The 18,694-nt window shown below is 45.3% G+C and overlaps 1 protein-coding gene across 1 annotated transcript in view; it reads left to right on the top strand.

Moving 5' to 3' along the window:
• The window catches only part of GRIN3A (glutamate ionotropic receptor NMDA type subunit 3A), a 114,297-nt gene that overhangs the window by 44,907 nt on the left and 50,696 nt on the right, over positions 1-18,694 (top strand). Inside the window, 2 exon segments of the mRNA XM_079959191.1 lie at positions 11,241-11,845; positions 15,625-16,672. Coding sequence (XP_079815317.1) covers positions 11,241-11,845; positions 15,625-16,672 — 1,653 coding nt within the window.

Genomic DNA, 18,694 nt, shown 5'->3' on the forward strand with positions numbered 1-18,694 from the left:
CCTTCTTTAGGGATGCAGGTCGAGCTGTGGTCTAAACCACAGAGCCTCTTGGGCTTGCCGATCGGAAGGTTGGCAGTTCGAATCCCTGTGACAGAGTGAGCTCCCGTTGCTCAGTCCCTGCTCCTGCCAACCTAGCAGTTCAAAAGCACATCAAAGTGCAAGTAGATAAATAAGTACCGCTCCGGCAGGAAGGTAAACAGCGTTTCTGTGCGCTGCTCTGGTTCCCCAGAAGCGGCTTAGTCATGCTGGCCACATGACCCAGAAGCTGTATGCCAGCTGCCTCAGCCAGTAAAGCAAGATGAGCGCCACAACCCCGGAGTCGTCCGTTACTGGACCTAATGGTCAGGGGTCCCTTTACCTTTACCTTTAACACCTTCTTTAAACACCCTCTCTGCCATTCTCTCTCCAGTTCAGACCAAAAATACTGTATCCACAAGTAAATAATTAAGTTAATGTGGGAAAGGCCATATTTAGTGTGGAAAAGGTTGATCAAGGAAGGACTATAGCTCAGTGGTGGAGCATGTGTTATGCACACAGAAAGTTCTGGGTTCAACCCCTGGCATCTGCAGGTGGGGATGGAATAGAACACTCTCTGAAATCTTGGAGAACTACTGCAAGTTATTGCAGACATTGTGCTAGATAGACCGATGATCTGACTCAGTGTGGCAGCTTCCTCTTTCCCTAAGTAGTGCTTCCCTTGAAATTCCTTGACTAGTTTTAAAAGGGCCCAACTCTGTTCTCAGTGACTGGTGTCTGTGTGTCTTTGTGTGTGTGTGTGTTCCATTTTCAAAGTCACCTTCAATGAGGTCATAAAAACGCTTCACTCTTATTAAAAGTATCAGGGGCTTTTTTAAATGCATGCTTTCATATACATTTTAAAAACAGCATTAGAAGTGGCCCAGGAGCAGGATCTTTTACAAGCCTTGGGCATGAAATCAAGCTGATTTATACGCTCTGCAGGCCAACTTAATTTCACCACTGAATATTTTACAGCCAGGAAGACTGACGGAAGAAATCCCCGTGTCTGAATGGTTGAAAGCGCACCAGATGCTCCTTAAGCAAATGCTGGATGAGAGGTTTAGGCTTCAGACACCATCATGAGGAAGGGGGGCTCCTCTAATGTCAGCTGAAAATAATCCGTAAAGTATGTACGCTCTGCTTTCTCATCCGCTGACAGCGTGCATAGCTTACTTTATTGGATAGTGGCACCCCACCCCCTTGTCAACAGTGGCTGCAGCTAGTCTGAAATGTTTGCATGCTGGACTATCCAGGCAAATGGGCCAATGCCCCATCAAGCTCCGTCTGGCTCGGACCCCAGTTTCTGTTGGTGTGCTGACCTTCTGGGCCACCAGTCACTGGCAGAGGAAGGGGGGGCGAGAGGAGCGGCTCACCCCGGGTGCCACAGGGATGCACAGTGAGAGGGGTGCAGCCATGCTGCACTATTCATTCTTTTCCCCCTTCCGCGCCTTCCTTCTCCCTCAGTGGGAGAGTGTGTGCATGTGCCGCCTGTCAGAATTCCTGCTCCATGATTGCAGTCATGGGATTGTTGTCTTTCACATGACGGTATATGTTTTGACTCCACAGAGTGGGATGTGACGGAGACAGGATGTTTGTATTACTGTGTTCCGTGAAGTGGGACTATTGTCCTTTGTTTTTTCCCTCTTTGCTGTCTAATGATAGACAGAGAGAGAGGGAGCAATGTTGCAGTGCTCTGTGTGTGTTTATATGTAAATAAAGTAGATTAGCCAAAATGCTGAGTTGCTGAGGTCTGTCATGTGAACTGCACAGACTCTGCAGATCCCTAAGTGTGCTGGTGTCTGTTGGCATCAGTCGCTGTGATGTTCGGGCAGAAGAAAGCTTTCGAAGCTCCCGAACGAACGGCCAGGAGGGAGAGAACATGCCAGTTGGGCATGTGTCTCTGCCAGGGTCCTACTTGAGTGTAAGCTGAGCTCCTGACACCGCCACCCCCTGAACCCACTCAGACTCGGGCATCCCCCTTACAACCACTGCTGGGTGGCAGAGGCAGGTGACATGGGAGAGCGAGCCACCCCAGTGATGCATGGCATTTAGTGCCTTCACTACATGCTCCGAGTGGTCTTTTGTCCCAGCCCACATAAAGCACTGGTCCTCCAGCTTTTCCTCCCACCAGCAATCCTTAATCATAAGACTATTCTCACAATTACATGAAGAAATCAGGAACGCTCCAGAGAATAAGAATTTCAGGTTCTAAAACAGTGATGAATCCATTGTCATTCTGCAGAGATTTCCTTGACAGTGGGGCTGCTTAGATACCAAACAGAGTATGTCAAAGGGCTTCAAGGTGTGGAAGACCTGGCAAAGGTGTGTCCTGGCAATTAGAAGAGGGATACAGAGCTGGATGGTGCTCTTTTGCAAAGTGGATATAGAGTGCCATCTATTGGTCCAGAGAAAGAGAATGCTAAAGCTTTTTATGCACCCAACATTAGACACAGGTAGAACTGCATTGTTACGATCACAGAAAACAATTGCATTTCTTGCAGGAAAAGTAAATTGAGCGCTGCCTGTGTTGCATGCCGTTGACTTGAGCTGACACACATCCTACCCTGTAGGCACCAGTCAAGTCCCAGCAAGCCCCAGACAGATTATGAGGGCCATGGAGGCTTGGTAGTGTCTGGTTTCATGATTGGGCAGCTCTGTGACAGTAGCAAGCTGTCAATTCCACATGTCAATTCTACCAGTAAGTCAGGGTAGTCATACCAGTTCATTGGTCTTGGCTCGCTTGGAAAAGGCATGTGAAATCTTTTCTTTTGCTGTTGTTGAGAGATTATTGTTACATGCCTTCCCACTGTCCTGATTTCCCAGGGACAGTCCCGGAATCACGAAAGCCATCCCGGCTTCTGATCTGATCCTGGAATGTCCCTGTTTTCCCTACCAGTCCAGCCACTTCCCAGCTCGGGGAGGAAGATGAGTCAGTGCTTGTCCCGAGCAACAGTGGCTGCAGCTTTGATGGCTGTGAGGAAGCATCCTATTGTCTCTCCATGGCCTCTCCATGGCTGCTGCTGCCAGCCTCCTCCTTTGGGCAGCTCATAGCAGCTGCTGGAGAGCAGGTGAGGAGGAGGAGAGGCTGTGGCTGGCGATGCCCAGCCCTGTGTGATGTGCCAGCTCTGAGGGGCAAGCAGAGAAAAGGGCTGCCCTGGGTGGGAAGAAAGGGGTGTGGAGAGCAAGGAGTCTTGATCTTTGAAAAAAATGCTTTGTGCATCTGCATCTAATCTTAAAGGTAAAGGGACCCCTGACCATTAGGTCCAGTCATGGCCGACTCTGGGGTTGTGGCGCTCATCTCGCTTTATTGGCCGAGGGAGCCAGCGTACAGCTTCCGGGTCATGTGGCCAGCATGACTAAGCCACTTCTGGCAAACCAGAGCAGCACACAGAAAAGCCGTTTACCTTCCTGCCAGAGCGGTACCTATTTATCTACTTGCACTGTGACGTGCTTTTGAACTGCTAGGTTGGCAGGAGCAGGGACCGAGCAATGGGAGTTCACCCCGTCGCGGGGATTCGAACCGCGACCTTCTGATCAGCAAGTCCTAGGCTCTGTGGTTTAACCCACAGCGCCACCCGCATCCCTTTGCATCTAATCTTACCCCTTTCTAAAATTGATTTATTGGTGAGTGCTTTTCTTTTTTAAAACCTACTGAAGAATAAAACAAAATAAAATCGAGATGAAGGGGTTTTCTCAGGACAGTGGAGGGCTGTGTTGCATCTTCTGATTTATATTTTCTGGTGTACAGCAGTATCTCGGGTTAAGAACTTAATTCGTTCTGGAGGTCTGTTCTTAACCTGAAATTGTTCTTAACCTGAGGTATCACTTTGGCTAATGGGGCCGCCTGCTGCTGCCGCTGCACCGCCGCCACGCGATTTCTGTTCTCATCCTGAAGCAAAGTTCTTAACCTGAGGTACTATTTCTGGGTTAGTGGAGTCTGTAACCTGAAGCGTCTGTAACCTGAAGCATCTGTAACCTGAGGTACCTTTGTTTTGTTTCACTGTATCTTTACTGATAGAGCTTACGTTACATGCACTGAGTACAACACAGTACCTTTCTCATCTTTTGGGTCTTGTTCTGTGTTATGCTGTGGCTCCAAGAATAGGAGACCTTCTTATGTTCCTGTGCAGAATATGGCGAACAATCAAAAGGTTGTGCTGCATGTCAGTGTCCAGTTATGCCTCAGATTTGTCAGGGACTGGCAGCTTGTGCAGGCACTATAGGGGTCGTGGGGGTGGGGGAGGTGGGAGAGGAATCCTCAGACCATTTTATAACTTGCCCACCTTCATTATTCAATGCTTATAGGGGAAAATCAGTAGTATTCAACTTGAAAATGGTACAAACAGGTTGCTATTAATCTCATTTTACAGATGAAGATGTTAGAGATATTGCGTTTCCATTGGCCTCCTAGCGATTGATCAGCATCACTTGAGTGGCTCTATCCGAATGATAAGTTTTCATGCATATTTTTGTAATGGTTGCAGTTCTCTCCTGTGTGTGTTCTTTGTTAAAAAAAAAAAGATTGGTCACAATATGTAACATCATATCCTCTTATTAAATCTCTTGGCTCAATGGAGCCTAAAAGACTTCCCTTCCTCCCACTGATGGTTTACAAAGTTAAAATCTTATATTATTGCATGTCACTTCTTTTCCTATTCTTGCTATATCATTACTTAAGATATTCAATTAATCAACCAGAATAGGTAACTAATTCATCTTACAAATCTTCAGATAACCCTGATAATGATGTTAATTGCTTGCAGTTGTCTTTCAAGTATAATATAAATTTGTTCCAGTCTTTTTGGAATGCTTGATTTTGCTGGTTCCGGATTCTTCCCGTCAGTTTGGCCAGTTCTGCAAAGTCCATCATTTTCATCTGCCACTCTTCTTTTGTTGGTACTTCATGCTGTTTCCACTTTCAGACTAATAAGATTCTTGCTGCAGTTGTTGCATATAAGAACAATTTTTTATCTTGTCCTGTGTGTGTTCTTATCCACTCAGAACTGCTCATTTCCACTCTTTGCTCTGGGCCAGCTACCAAGTGCAATGTAGTAAGCCTGACTATCTACACCGTCCTGCCAAATGTTGAGAAACACTCTACTGTTCCCCTTCCTCTGTCAGAATCTGAAGATTTTCCCTGCAGATGGCAAAGTCCAAGCACTTAAAGCAAGATTGTGTGTGATATGGATATGGGTGGGACCCACTGTAAACAATTCTTAAAGGGTAAAGATAAAGGGAACTCTGACCATTAGTTCCAGTCACGGATGACTCTGGGGTTGCGGCGCTCATCTCACTTTATTGGCTGAGGGAGCCAGCATACAGCTTCCGGGTCATGCGGCCAGCATGACTAAGCCGCTTCTGGCGAACCAGAGCAGCGCACGGAAACGTTGTTTACCTTCCCGCCGGAGTGGTACCTATTTATCTACTTGCACTTTTTGGTGTGCTTTCAAACTGCTAAGTTGGCAGGAGCAGGGACCCAGCAACGGGAGCTCACCCCGTCGCGGGGATTCGAACTGCCAACCTTCTGATCAGCAAGCCCTAGGCTCTGTGGTTAATTGTAACCATAGTTTGTTGCCTTTGGCCTAGTTAAAATCCTAAGCATACCACGGACCCATGATTATGTTTGGCCACAGGTGAGACCTGCCTGGCAGCTTATTTATTGACCATGATATTGATAGATTGCAATATTTGATAATTCACACTTTTAGTCTGATGTGTCTTCCAGTATCCAAGTAGAAAGATGCTTTAATTATGTTTTGCTTGGTACGGCTGTACAGTTTAGCCATCGTATTAAATCCTGTTTTGTGGCTGCTGACCAGTCATTGATTGTGCTTTAGGTATTCGGACACTATGCTTAATGTTGGTTGGTAAGGAAAACAAGCTAAAGTTAGGCATCATGTTTGCTGAGGATCTGTATTCTGTAGTGTGGCTTCAGAAACACAGGCAGTAGAAAACAGGCTGCAGTATAAATAATTTGAAAGCCCCTTTGTATAGTATTCCCATTTAGCTTCAACATCATGCCATGCTTCGATGGAGCCACCACTGTTCATTGATCTAATTTTCATAACTTAAAATAGCCTGTACTAGATTCCAGTTTTTCTGCTCCCTTTAAATGCCCTTTAATGGAGAACACTTGCAAGTTTCTGGAGCCACAGTATTTATCCTCATTTGTAACCAGAAATGTGAATAAATAATAGATCGTTCTCTCCTAAAATGGCTGACTCTTCATAATTTTGCTTTTTTGGGGTTTTTGTTTAGAGCCTCTCTGACCTTGTACAAAAGCTTGAAATATTCATATGCGCTACATTGGGGTGCTGGTGTGTAGCCTTTCAAAATGCTCAGCAACCCTGCGAGCCGTGGTCCACAATCTGGTCCAAAGACAAAATTCAGAGAACCTTTAAATTAATCAAAAGAGAGGGTGATTAACATTTTGCTGCTTTTTTAAAATCAATAGTTGGATGTCTGCATATTTGTGATGCTTGGCTGGTTGCCAAGTTGCTTTTGCTACAAGGAGCAAGGGATCTTTAAGACTGTCTAAATTAGCTTCCATTTCTGAAGCTCCCCTCGTGAACATTTCAGAAGTTGATTCTGAAATCTAGCTTGCTAAATACACAGAGAAACATAGTTCCATATTCAGCTTCCATACAGGTGCATGTATGGAGCAGCTCCAAAAATAGGCAGGTGGGAATGGATCTCGCTGAACCATTCTTCCCCTCCTTGCTGCTGTTCATCAATACATTTGTCTGCATTGGGCCATGATTCCTTAGGCAAAGAGTTTCATTGCTGCTTTCTTATTTTAGAGATACGGTAGTGCATGTCTGTCGGCAGATGTTGCATGGCAAGGTCCCAAACCACCACCACCCCATGAGGTTGAATAAGACACTTGACAACAGTATTTTAGTTTAATGGGCTAAAAAAAAGGCCACAACTTTATTGGTTACAGACTGTGAGCGGTATTGGCTTAGGCATTGGACCTAACTGACTATATCTGACTCCTGCCCATCTGCACGGAGTCCGGGAAGGGTCAACCACCAGTAGGGGTCGTGCCTTAGGCCCTAGCCTCCCCAGGCTTTGGACAGGGCCACGCCCCCTGAATCCTTTAACAGAATACCCTTCAATGTGCAGGGGAGGTGATGGTGCTACCTCCCCTCCTCTCTTGTCCAGCAATATTCCAATTCCTAACCGCCAAGCCAGAGCACCTGGAAGCATGAAAAGGGGTGAGATTCCTGCTGCGTCCTGCTTAAATCAAGCAGGCCACACCCCCAGAGCAATCGGCTTGGTTGCCTGGGCAGTGACACAGCCGGGAATCCCCCTCCCCCAATCAAGCAGGGCTGACCACAACCCTGCGCACGTGAAGGTATCTGAGCCATGCCACATGAATATTGAACACTATGAAGGGTACAGAGGGAGGGACAGTGGAAAATTCTGTCTAAATAAGGCAGAAAATTTCACACATCCTGGAGAGAAATCTTTTTCCCAAAGAGAGAGGTAATATGTCGGTGGTTTTGATCAAAGAGTTTGGGCAATTTCAACATGGCTCCTTCTGAATTAAATAGTGGGTCGGAAAAGAATTTGTTCAATTATTTGCCCACCCTCTAGCATGAGGTCCCGGGGGAGATTACAGCAGCTTAAAGGTATAAAAATAATTAAGTTTTACAACTGAAGATAGCTCATGCTGCATCACGTGGAGACAATATAATTGTGGGACTCATTCCTGCACAAGGAAGTCACTGATCAAGGCACAGCTACAAGCCTTTGCTTGTTAAATGAAATAACAGTTCTTACTACAGCGGTGTAGAGAAACCTGAAGCCATCCAAAAAAAGGAACAAATAAGTTCTAGAAGTACTCCCATCTAAGAAACGAAATAGCACTATACATCAAGCAGGCTTAACATGATCAGTAAATCAGAGTAATGAGTTAGATCCAACGCCTATTAATATAAGTGGAAGAACTCCAGAGACTTGTGGGCCAAAACTGCAGTTGCAGCAGGCTTGCATTTCCTGAGCCAGATCCCCAAGCACATAAACAGAATATTGGAACTGTGCTCCAATATGCATTTTGTAAAGTGACTAAGAGAACTAAATGGGAGAATCTTCATATGATTCAGCTAATGCCAGGGGGGGACAAAACAAAAACAAACCCCCAATAAGCTCAGAGCAATGTACAATGGTCATTTCTCTCACACACCATAGCCCTGTAAGGGAGCTTCAGCTGAGAGACTGGCCTAACATCATGTAGTCATCTTCATGACAAAGTGGGATTCAAACCCAGGGCTCCTCAGTCCTAGGCCACATTCACACCATACCTTTTAAGCACTGAGATACCACTTTGAATAAACATATACAGTGGTACCTCAGGTTACAGACGCTTCAGGTTATAGACTCCGCTAACCCAGAAGTAGTACCTCGGGTTAAGAACTTTGCTTCAGGATGAGAACAGAAATCACATGGCGGCAGCGGGAGGCCCCATTAGCTAAAGTGGTGCTTCAGGTTAAGAACAGTTTCAGGTTAAGAACAGACCTCCAGAACAAATTAAGTTCTTAACCCGAGGTACCACTGTGCACTCACCTAGCCTAGTTGCAGCTTGCTGTTCCTTCCTCTTGTGGTTCTCACTTCCTGCCTGCAATGGTCCCTTATCTTAAGATGGCATACAGCCTTTCTAGATCTCTATATAGGACCCAGGCTCAGCATCACAGCACAGTGAGGCAAATTTAGAGATCATCTGATGCATCTGGGCCATGTCCCCAGTGCTGAAGTTATAAATTTCATGTACATAACAATGCTGTGTTAAAGTGTATTATAAGCATTGATTTGTGTGTGTGTGTTTTGGGTATAGGGACAGAACTAGTAATTTTCGACTGGGTGTGGTAAGGTGACTTGTGACTAAATCTTGTGAATGCATCAAAAGTTTTAGGTCTGTCGCTCAACAGGAGAACTAAGACCTGAGTACCTGCCTGTGTGTATATATGTAAATGAGGATGCTTGCAACACAGAGACACAGCAGAAGGAGAGAGGTGCTGTTCGTGATTTTAGCAGAGAAGCTACATTTTAGTAAAGATGTTTAAAATCTCACCCTGGGATCAGCGAGAGCAAAATTTGTAAGACTGAAGCCCATTGCTAATATGTAATGGGTTGTTTGCATGTTTGTTGTTTTGTAACAGTTTTGAAGCTATATTCTAGATTGCTAAAGGCACTTCCAAACTGTGGTTTATTCTGGACTTGGCACTGTTGATGCTTGTGAAATTTTTGCAGGAACCACGTGATATTGTGTTCTTCAAAATGATATCCCATATTTCTCCTCCTGCCACGTCCCCCGTTTCAGTCTGCATTTACTTTTTCTGCATTTTTATTTACGTGCTGGGTTTTCTATGGTAAATCCAGATTAAACTGGAAAAATAATATGAGAAGAGGTTTTGAAGACAATGATAGTGTGGATGCTGCACAAAACTTCCATGCCTGAGCAGCATCAATGATAAACTCTGGTGTGGAAGCATCCTAAGTAAAATTAAGTATTAACACATGTGCACACCACCCACTTTATGCATAGAGAGAAAACATTACTGAACTATTTATGAAATAGTACCATTGGAGAGTATGCCATGCCCTCTTCAGTGGCTGCTGGATTTCTGCAATTCCAAGTCATCAGCACATTTTATTCATTCTACAGTCCAAGTAAATTATTGCTATTACAAGATGCATATTGATTGTGTTGCTCTTATCCATTTAATTAGCTGGTCTGCGAAAGAGGTTTTGGATACTTAAAGGAGGAGTAAGGGAGGGGGGAGACTGAATATCCTGAACTGGAGCTTTGCTTATCACACCTTTGGGAATTACATCATTGGCTCATTACAAATCTGTTCTTGCTACTGCATATTCATCTCGCTGTGGATTAACATGCTGCAAACCTTTCCCATGTTAATAAGCTTTCTTATGTGATTTCCACACTGCAAATCCGTATACCTGTCTCTGGTGTTTTGAAAATGTAAAGCACTGGGCAAAACAAAATGTATGGAGTATGTCTTGCTTCTGTTTACTCACTTTGACTTGTAAAACCTTGTAGCCTAGGCTGCACCTCTGGGTATTTGGAGCTTAGTGTGTGGCTGCTCTTGCACTCAAATGGGAGGTTATGTTCGGTAGCCTTTTGATGTTTCCAAGCTGCATGATTCTAGTGATTAACATGTTATACAAAATGGCACAGGGATGTGGGTGGCGCTGTGGTCTAAACCACTGAGCCTCTCGGGCTTGACGATCAGAAAGTCGGTGGTTGGAATCCCCACGATGGGGTGAGCTCCTGTTGCTCTGCCCCAGCTCCTGCCAACCTAGCAGTTTGAAAGCATGACGTACAAGTAGATAAATAGGTATCACTGTGGCAGGAAGGTAAATGGTGTTTCCATGTGCTCTGGTTTCCATCACAGTATCCCGTTGCACCAGAAACTGTTTAGTCATGCTGGCCACATGTCCTGGAAAGCTGTCTGTGGACAAACGCTGGCTCCCTTGGCCTGAAAGTGAGATGAGCGCTGCAACCCCAGTCACCTTTGACTGGACTCAACCATCCAGGGGTCTTTTACCTTTTACAAAATGGCATATATGTAATGATGCTTGGTAGTCACTCACATTGACCAAAATTATTTCGATACCTCCACACCATATAAAGCCTTGAATTTGGTGCACCCTAATTGTGTGCTTTTTAAAAAATAAAATCTGAAAATAGGACATTTCTGCATCTCTCCCTCAAAATGAGAAATATGAAGAGTACCCCAAAATAGTTAAGCTAGATAGAAAAGTTGAATTTGATCGGCACATAGCCTGTGAGACTTCCTGAAAAGCTAGGAAAGGCTGGATATGGAATGTTTTAATGAACAGTCAAAACATGGGAAGATAGGTTTGCCCCATTTTGGAAGCTAGGACTCCAGAGCCAAGCAAGCATGTGTAGGATGGATTTTCATTCTGTGGGAGTTTTCTTAGGGGATGAGCTATTACAAATAGCAGACAGGAACAGGATACTTGATTGCAGATGTAAATTGAACATATGCTACAAGGTCAATAAAAATTGAAACACCAAGGTGAATTAGATACTTTTAAAGGATTCTATGATTTATGGCTTTACTCAAGCAACAGAGTTTTGCATACATTTGCTTCCCCAACCCACAAAAAATCCCTTTCCAAGTATAATATATTTGTGGTCAAGGCTTTCCCTAACCAATATTTTTCTTATTTTACAGAATCCCCTTCACCTGCAGTTGAGCTTAGAACGCTCATTAAGTTTTGACGCTGATGTCACTTTCTCCATCTTGGCCTTGAACAACTGGTATAACTTTAGCTTGATGGTGTGCCAGGAAGAGTGGAACATCACAGATTTTCTCTTCCTCACACAGCAGAGCTCCAAGTTTCATTTGGGATCCATTATAAATATCACAGGGAACCTCACGTCAACCAGCAACCTCTTGACTTACTTGCAAGTTCATCTGGAGAACATTAAGGACACAACGTCAACGGTGGTGATGTTTGGCTGCGACATGGAAAGCACAAGGAGGATTTTTGAAATTACCACCCAATTTGGGGTGATGCCTCCTGATCTCCACTGGATTCTTGGAGATTCGCACAACGTGGAAGAGCTGAGGACAGAAGGCTTGCCGTTGGGTCTCATAGCTCATGGGAAAACAACACAGTCTTTTTTTGAAGACTACATACAGGATGCAATGGAGCTTGTAGCTAGAGCTGTTGCTTCCGCTACAATGATCCAACCAGAACTGGCGCTTATTCCAAGTACAACCAATTGCTTGAACACTGAGAGAAAAAATCTCACTTCGGGCCAGTATTTATCAAAGTAAGATTATCTCTCAATTAATTTCCTTGCAAGCACTGTGAATGTGTGATGCTGACACTCCATATTTAAGGGTTCAATCAGGACTTGCCTAAAGGTCCAGATGGTACTGAGTAGGGTGGGACTTAGAGAACAGGAGCAAGAGGGCAAGGATGAGGTGCTTAACCCTGACCCTGCCTCCTGTTTTTCCCTGGAGCTCTACTTCTCCAGCTAGTTTTCTCTCAGCCTCAGGAAACTTGGGCCTGGGAACCTGAGCTGGGGTTTGAAGTGTAGGAGGAAAGTAACGGAGAGAGGGAGTTAAAGCACTGTTAACCCAACTGCAACTTCTCCACTATAACTTGTGTCCTCACTCACTTTGCAGCTGTTCGGTGGAGTCCTGGGTCTTCTGCCAGTTATTCAATCTAGCCCTTATTTCCAGTGAAACAGCTTCTTTTTTATTTCATGTGCTCTGTAGGCTATTATTTTTATGATTGACTGTATAATAATTTTACTAGGATTTTCATGTTGACCTCAGTGGAGTACTAGACAGAACAAACAATAATGACATCATGGAGAGTCTGGTGGAAATGACTACGGCCATCACATCATCACTTCCTTTCCAGAAATGCCGGTGCTGATGTGAGAACTCTCCTTTCCAGGAGCAGAAATAATGTGACAGCTGGCATGACCCAACTATGATGGTATCAAGGGAATGTCAACATATTATGGCCATTTCCAGTGATCACAGGACTCGTGGCCATACAGAACCAAGAGCTAGCCTATTCTCACCTATTATAGAGAAGCTTTCCAAATGGTTATATAAAGTAACAAAGCATCTCCGCTCTCACAAGTCTGGCTTTCTCAAATACAAGCGAGGCTTTTGGACCATGATGTTGCTGCGGCAATTAAGCCATTTGACTATGACACTATGATATCTAAGGATTTATCCAGATTTTTTAAAGTTGACTTTTAAATTCTGTGATGTGACAGCTTCCATTTAAAGGTGTGCAGCTTGCTTTTAGAATAGAACTTGTAATGGTTTGAAAAAAAATATGGTGGCAGGTGATGACCCTCAAAACAGTAGTGTTTCAACCTGACCTCCTCTTTGACCCGGGGATATTTTGAAAAGCACAGTCACTTTTGTTGGGCTTATTAAGTCAACCTGGAAGGGGGGGGACTCCATTTACCTCCTATGATTAATCACCTTGGTATGTTCAGTCATAGGAGCTAAATTGAGTTACTGGTTTTTGTTCAGGAAGACTGGAGGACAGTAATGATAGAGGATATGGGGTAACTTTAGGACAGCAGTAGGAAGCCTGTACCCTGCCCTTAGAAGCTATTGGACTTCAAGTCTCATCAGCCCTGGCTAACATGACCAATGGCGAGGGAAACAGGAAACTGGGTGGCCAAACATGTGGAGGGCCAAGGATTCCCCATCCCTGATTTATGACAGTATTCTTATTAATGTATTGGAGGGGGCTGGACTAGATAACCCTTAGGGTCCCTTCCAACTCTCCTATTTTATGATTGTATTATTCCTTATTTATGGGATTTATGGTCATTATAAGTTTCTAAAGGCTAATTATTTTTAGAAGCTATTGCATTCTACTTTGCAGATGAAACCCACACTCTTTGCTAGTACAGGAGAGCAATCTCTGTACTTTAAAAACTGGGGTCTCTCAACAGTTCTTGTATAAGTTTGCGGCTGCGCTTTTGCAGTGGATCACATGCATTAGAGGCTTCGTGATGAGAGAATTTCTGCTGATCACCCTTGTAACAGGGTAAAAAGCATTAGGACTTGAAAGGCCCATCTCATCTGTAAATTATGGTGTTTTAACTATGCTATTTAGGTAATTAAAGCACTGTGTGATTTGACTTGCTGCCCATACTCATTTTCTCATTCTGTACTAAACTTTGCGAGATAAAGACAGAATGACCAAGTCATCAGACTAATGAATGCAGAATAATTGAATTAACCCATCAGCGAATGTTGACTACTGTGACTCTTTGGGAAAGAAGCACCAGTGTTTCAAAATCTTCATGAAAAGGACCAAAATACAGTGCCTTTGTGTTTATGAGCTACTGGCTGCACGCATTACATTTTAGGCACACAACTAAGCTTTTTTTAATAAAAAAAAGTGTCCACCTAAAATGTAAAGTGTGAAGATGACAAGTACAGTCATACCTCGGTTACAGACACTTTAGGTTGCGTGTTTTCGGGTTGTGCACTGCACCAAACCCAGAAGTACTGGAAAGGGTTACTTCCGGGTTTCGGTGCTCGCACATGCGCAGAAGCACTAAATTGTGCTTTGCACATGCGCAGAAGCTCCAAATCACGACCCGCGTGTGCGCAGACATGGCACTGCGGGTTGCGAATGCTGCGGGTTGCGAACGTGCCTCCCGCACGGATCACGTTTGCAACCCGTGCGTCCACTGTATGTAACATACTAGTACACTACTAGGGAGATGTAGTTGGCCAAAGCTGAAGTCCTTTGTTGCATTTATCATTCACTTTACCCCAGCAAGGCCTTAATCATTGCCTTAGACCAGGCACGTCCAACAGGTAGATCGTGATGTACCGGTAGATCACTGGACGTCTGTGATAGATCACTGGTAGATCACTGGTTCCCCCCAAAGAAGCTCAACAACTTTGGTTTGCCTTAAAAAGCTCAACATTTTCTCCCTGCACTGCCAAAAAATGGGGCTTTCCTCCTCCCTAAAAAAAGAGCTCAACAACTCTTTCACCTGAAACCCCCAAAACAGGGCTTCTGTTCCTAAAAAAAACAGCTCAACAACTTTGACCTGAACCCTCCAAAAGGGGGTAGATCACTGCCGGTTTTTAACTCTGTGAGTAGATCACAGTCACTTGGGAGTTGGCCACCCCTGCCTTAGACAAATCTCATATATTTCTGTCCAAGCCACAGATCTTTCTCCCACTGTAAAGGCAGTAGCGGAGAAATGGGGCGCGGGGTGGTCCGCCTGGGTGTCATCCTGAGGGGGTGACATTCAGTGTGCGCCCCCTGCCTGAGACTCCCAAGCCTCCCAAGCTGTCAAAATGAAGGGGGAAGGCTGTGGGCAAAGCAGCGCAGCTCCCCCCCTTCCCCCAACGGCTCGGGGTAGAGTCCCGAGCCTTCAGGGGAAGGGAGGAGCTGCACCACTTTGCCGGTGCCCTTCCCCCTTCATTTTGACAACCCGGGAGTTGGGGGAGAGTTGCAGGTGGATGGTACGCCATTGCCCTGCACTCCCGGCTGGAGGATGCAGGCAGGCAGGGGAGAGGATGGGAAGGAGGCAGGCAAGCAAACAAACCAGGGGGCTGGAATGGGTGCCACGTGCCCCGTCCCCTCCCTTTCTATGAGCGGTTCGCCCTGCCCCTGGACACGCCGCCCCGGGTGCCAGAGAAGCTTCCTCCGCCACTGGGTGCACAGACATGCCCTCAATATTCTATCAGATCCATAATGTAATATATGACGCAGGTGTTCCACACAGATGCTCCCATGATTAAATAACCCTGATGTCTCTCCTTCTTTTTTTGAGTCTGAAAACCACAAATACAGCATCCCCACTCTTCCATCAGGGGAAAAGGATCATCCCAAAGAAAAATCTGAATTTGGCCTTAAACTTCAGTCCTCATCCCATTTACCACTGCATTCAGGGCGGCTTACTTCTGAGTAGATAGCATTTGGATTACAGTTTCAGGCTCTTTTGAAGAAAAAGCATAGGAATGAGAGGGCAAAGCAAACTTCTGCTGTGGGAGATCTGTTGTCTTGATTCTCTCTTGGTAACATCTTGCATTTGTCCCATAGGTTTTTAGCCAATACCACTTTTCACGGGCTCAGTGGCCACATTAAAGTGAAAGGCTCCTCCATCATCAGTTCGGAAAACAACTTCTTCATTTGGAATCTGCAGCACGATCTGGTAGGGAACCCAATGTGGACTCGTTTGGGGAGCTGGCAAGAAGGAAAGATCATAATGGATTACGGGATCTGGCCAGAGCAGGCCCAGAGGCACAAAAATCACAACCAGCATCCCACCCGGCTGCACCTGAGGGTGGTGACCCTCATTGAGCATCCCTTCGTGTTCACAAGGGCTGTGGATGATGAAGGACTGTGCCCAGCTGGACAGCTCTGCTTGGACCCCTTGACCAATGATTCAGCGGTGCTGGATGCCCTCTTCGAAAGCCTCCAAGGGGGCAATGACACAGTGCCCACAGAGCTGAAGAAATGCTGCTATGGCTACACTATAGATTTGCTGGAAAAATTAGCGGAGGATATGAACTTCGATTTCGACCTGTACATTGTCGGCGATGGGAAATATGGGGCTCTGAAGAACGGTCAGTGGACAGGGCTTGTAGGCGACCTCCTGGCTGGGACCGCCCACATGGCTGTGACATCGTTCAGCATCAACACAGCCCGTAGCCAAGTGATCGATTTCACCAGCCCATTCTTTTCCACCAGCTTGGGCATTCTGGTGAGAACCAAAGACACCGCGGCTCCTATTGGAGCTTTTATGTGGCCACTCCACTGGACCATGTGGTTGGGGATTTTTGTGGCGCTGCACATCACTGCAATCTTTCTCACTCTGTATGAATGGAAAAGCCCCTTTGGGATGACCCCCAAGGGAAGAAACAGGGATAAAGTTTTCTCCTTCTCCTCTGCCTTGAACGTCTGTTACGCCATCTTGTTTGGTAGAACAGCTGCCATCAAACCCCCCAAGTGCTGGACTGGAAGGTTTCTCATGAACCTCTGGGCCATTTTTTGTTTATTTTGTCTGTCGACGTACACAGCTAATCTGGCTGCTGTCATGGTGGGAGAGAAAATCTACGAAGAACTGTCTGGAATACACGATCCAAAAGTAAGGACCAGCCGTTTATTTATATAGTCAGCTTTTGGTTCTTTCCATTATAAGAACAGTCTTCCCTACTGCTGTTTGTGCAAATTCTTCCGTTATGCCGCAGTGTCACATTTAGAACTGTATTTCATGTTTCCCCATTGTAAGAGCTTTGAGGGGGCTGGTTCAGACATACGTACTGTTCATCACTTGATGACTGCATCAAGAAGCGGTAGAGCATGAGACTCTTAATCTCAGAGTTGTGGGTTCGAGCCCCAAGTTAGGCAAAAGATTCCTGCATCGCAAGGGGTTGATGATCCTTGGGTTCCCTTCCAACTCTACAGTTCTGTGATTCTATGTATGAATGAGCTGGATCAATCATCACGGACAAGATTTTGTGCCACATGTCAACTCCAATGCCCTACTTTCAAATTGAGTGCTCATTGTACATTCAGCGGTGAGACTGCAATGGTTGAGTCATCAAGTGATGAAAAGCTATGTATGCAATACATGCACTAGCAGCAGCCTTGACTGAACATAATCATGAGCCACAGTTGACACGGGACCTGGATACCCTACACATTCCTATGTACCTTGCAGTACAAGTGGAAATGTGCATCCCCATTCATAACACATAGCAGAGGAGTGGGGAAACTTCTGCTGGACTACAGCTCCCATCATCCTTGACCATTGGTCCTGCTGGCTGCTGGGAACTGGAGTCCACCTATATAGGGAGGGTCATGGATTTCTCAAACCTGAGGTAGTGAGTATAGAGCCTAAGAGTCATTACACATTTGCCCCTTTACTTTGCTTAACATCTGGCCTGGTGATGAGTTCTGGAGAAACAGAAAGGTTATTTTATGACATTTTGGATAGTCCTCACAAAGGTGGTGTGTGTGTGTGCTAGAGGGCAAAGATCTAGATTTCTTTTTTCTTCTTCTCTTGCATTAGCAGCTTTTAAAATGAGAAGCAAGTTGGTTCCAGTTGGTTCCATCGGAGTGGATTTTACTAGCAAGTCTTAATTTAAAATAGTTTATGCCTCTGGCTACCAGGTGTTGGGAATCACAAGAGAGGTGAAAGGGCTGTTGTGCTTGGCTGTTGCATCTGATTGGCCACTGTGAGAACAGGCCGCTAGACTAGATGGGTCTCTGTTCTCTTACAACGAGGATCTTCTTGTGTGCAAAAAGAATATTAATGGGAAGATCTGAGGATGTGTGGGATGGAGTTAAAGAAATAAATGCAGGATTGCTTTTGAAATTAAGTGACAGTGAAGGTTAGCACTCAAAATATGGCTGGAAAATGTTTCGACAAAATGGCTGGGTTTTGTTTCTAGAAGGAAGGTTTCAAATGAAATTTCTGTCTACGTTCAGTGAAATCCTACATCCAGTGAACTGTCCTGAGACCTGTGGATATAGGGCAGTAAGGTAAAGGTAAAGGGACCCCTGACCATTAGGTCCAGTTGTGGCCGACTCTGGGGTTGTGGCACGCATCTCGCTTTATTGGTCGAGGGAGCCGGTGTACAGCTTCTGGGTCATGTGGCCAGCATGACTAAGCCGCTTCTGGCGAACCAGAGCAGTGCACGGAAACGCCGTTTACCTTCCCGCCGGAGTGATACCTATTTATCTACTTGCACTGGCGTGCTTTCGAACTGCTAGGTGGGCAGGAGCAGGGACCGAGCAACGGGAGCTCACCCCGTCACGGGAATTCAAACTGCCGACCTTCTGATCAGCAAGCCCTGGGCTCTGTGGTTTAACCCACAGCGCCACCCGCATCCCAGCATAGGGCAGTAGATAAATTCAATAAATAATTAATAATAATAATAAACACACTTACTTGAAAGTGTGCCACTATGCTCTTCTGAGCAGGCATAGGAGTTGAGTTTTCATGTAGGGTCCATTGTAATACTTTAATTCACGGATGAATTTCAAGCATCCTCTGGTTTTGAGATACTGCAGTTAACAAGAGTTGGCTCTGTCCTCTTCTCATTGGTTTCGAAATATACATGCATTTACCTTTCTTTGGGAGAAAAGCCATTTCAGTTCTTAG

Source organism: Podarcis cretensis (assembly GCF_951804945.1).
Source record: "Podarcis cretensis genome assembly, chromosome: 17".
Classification (NCBI taxonomy): domain Eukaryota; kingdom Metazoa; phylum Chordata; class Lepidosauria; order Squamata; family Lacertidae; genus Podarcis; species Podarcis cretensis.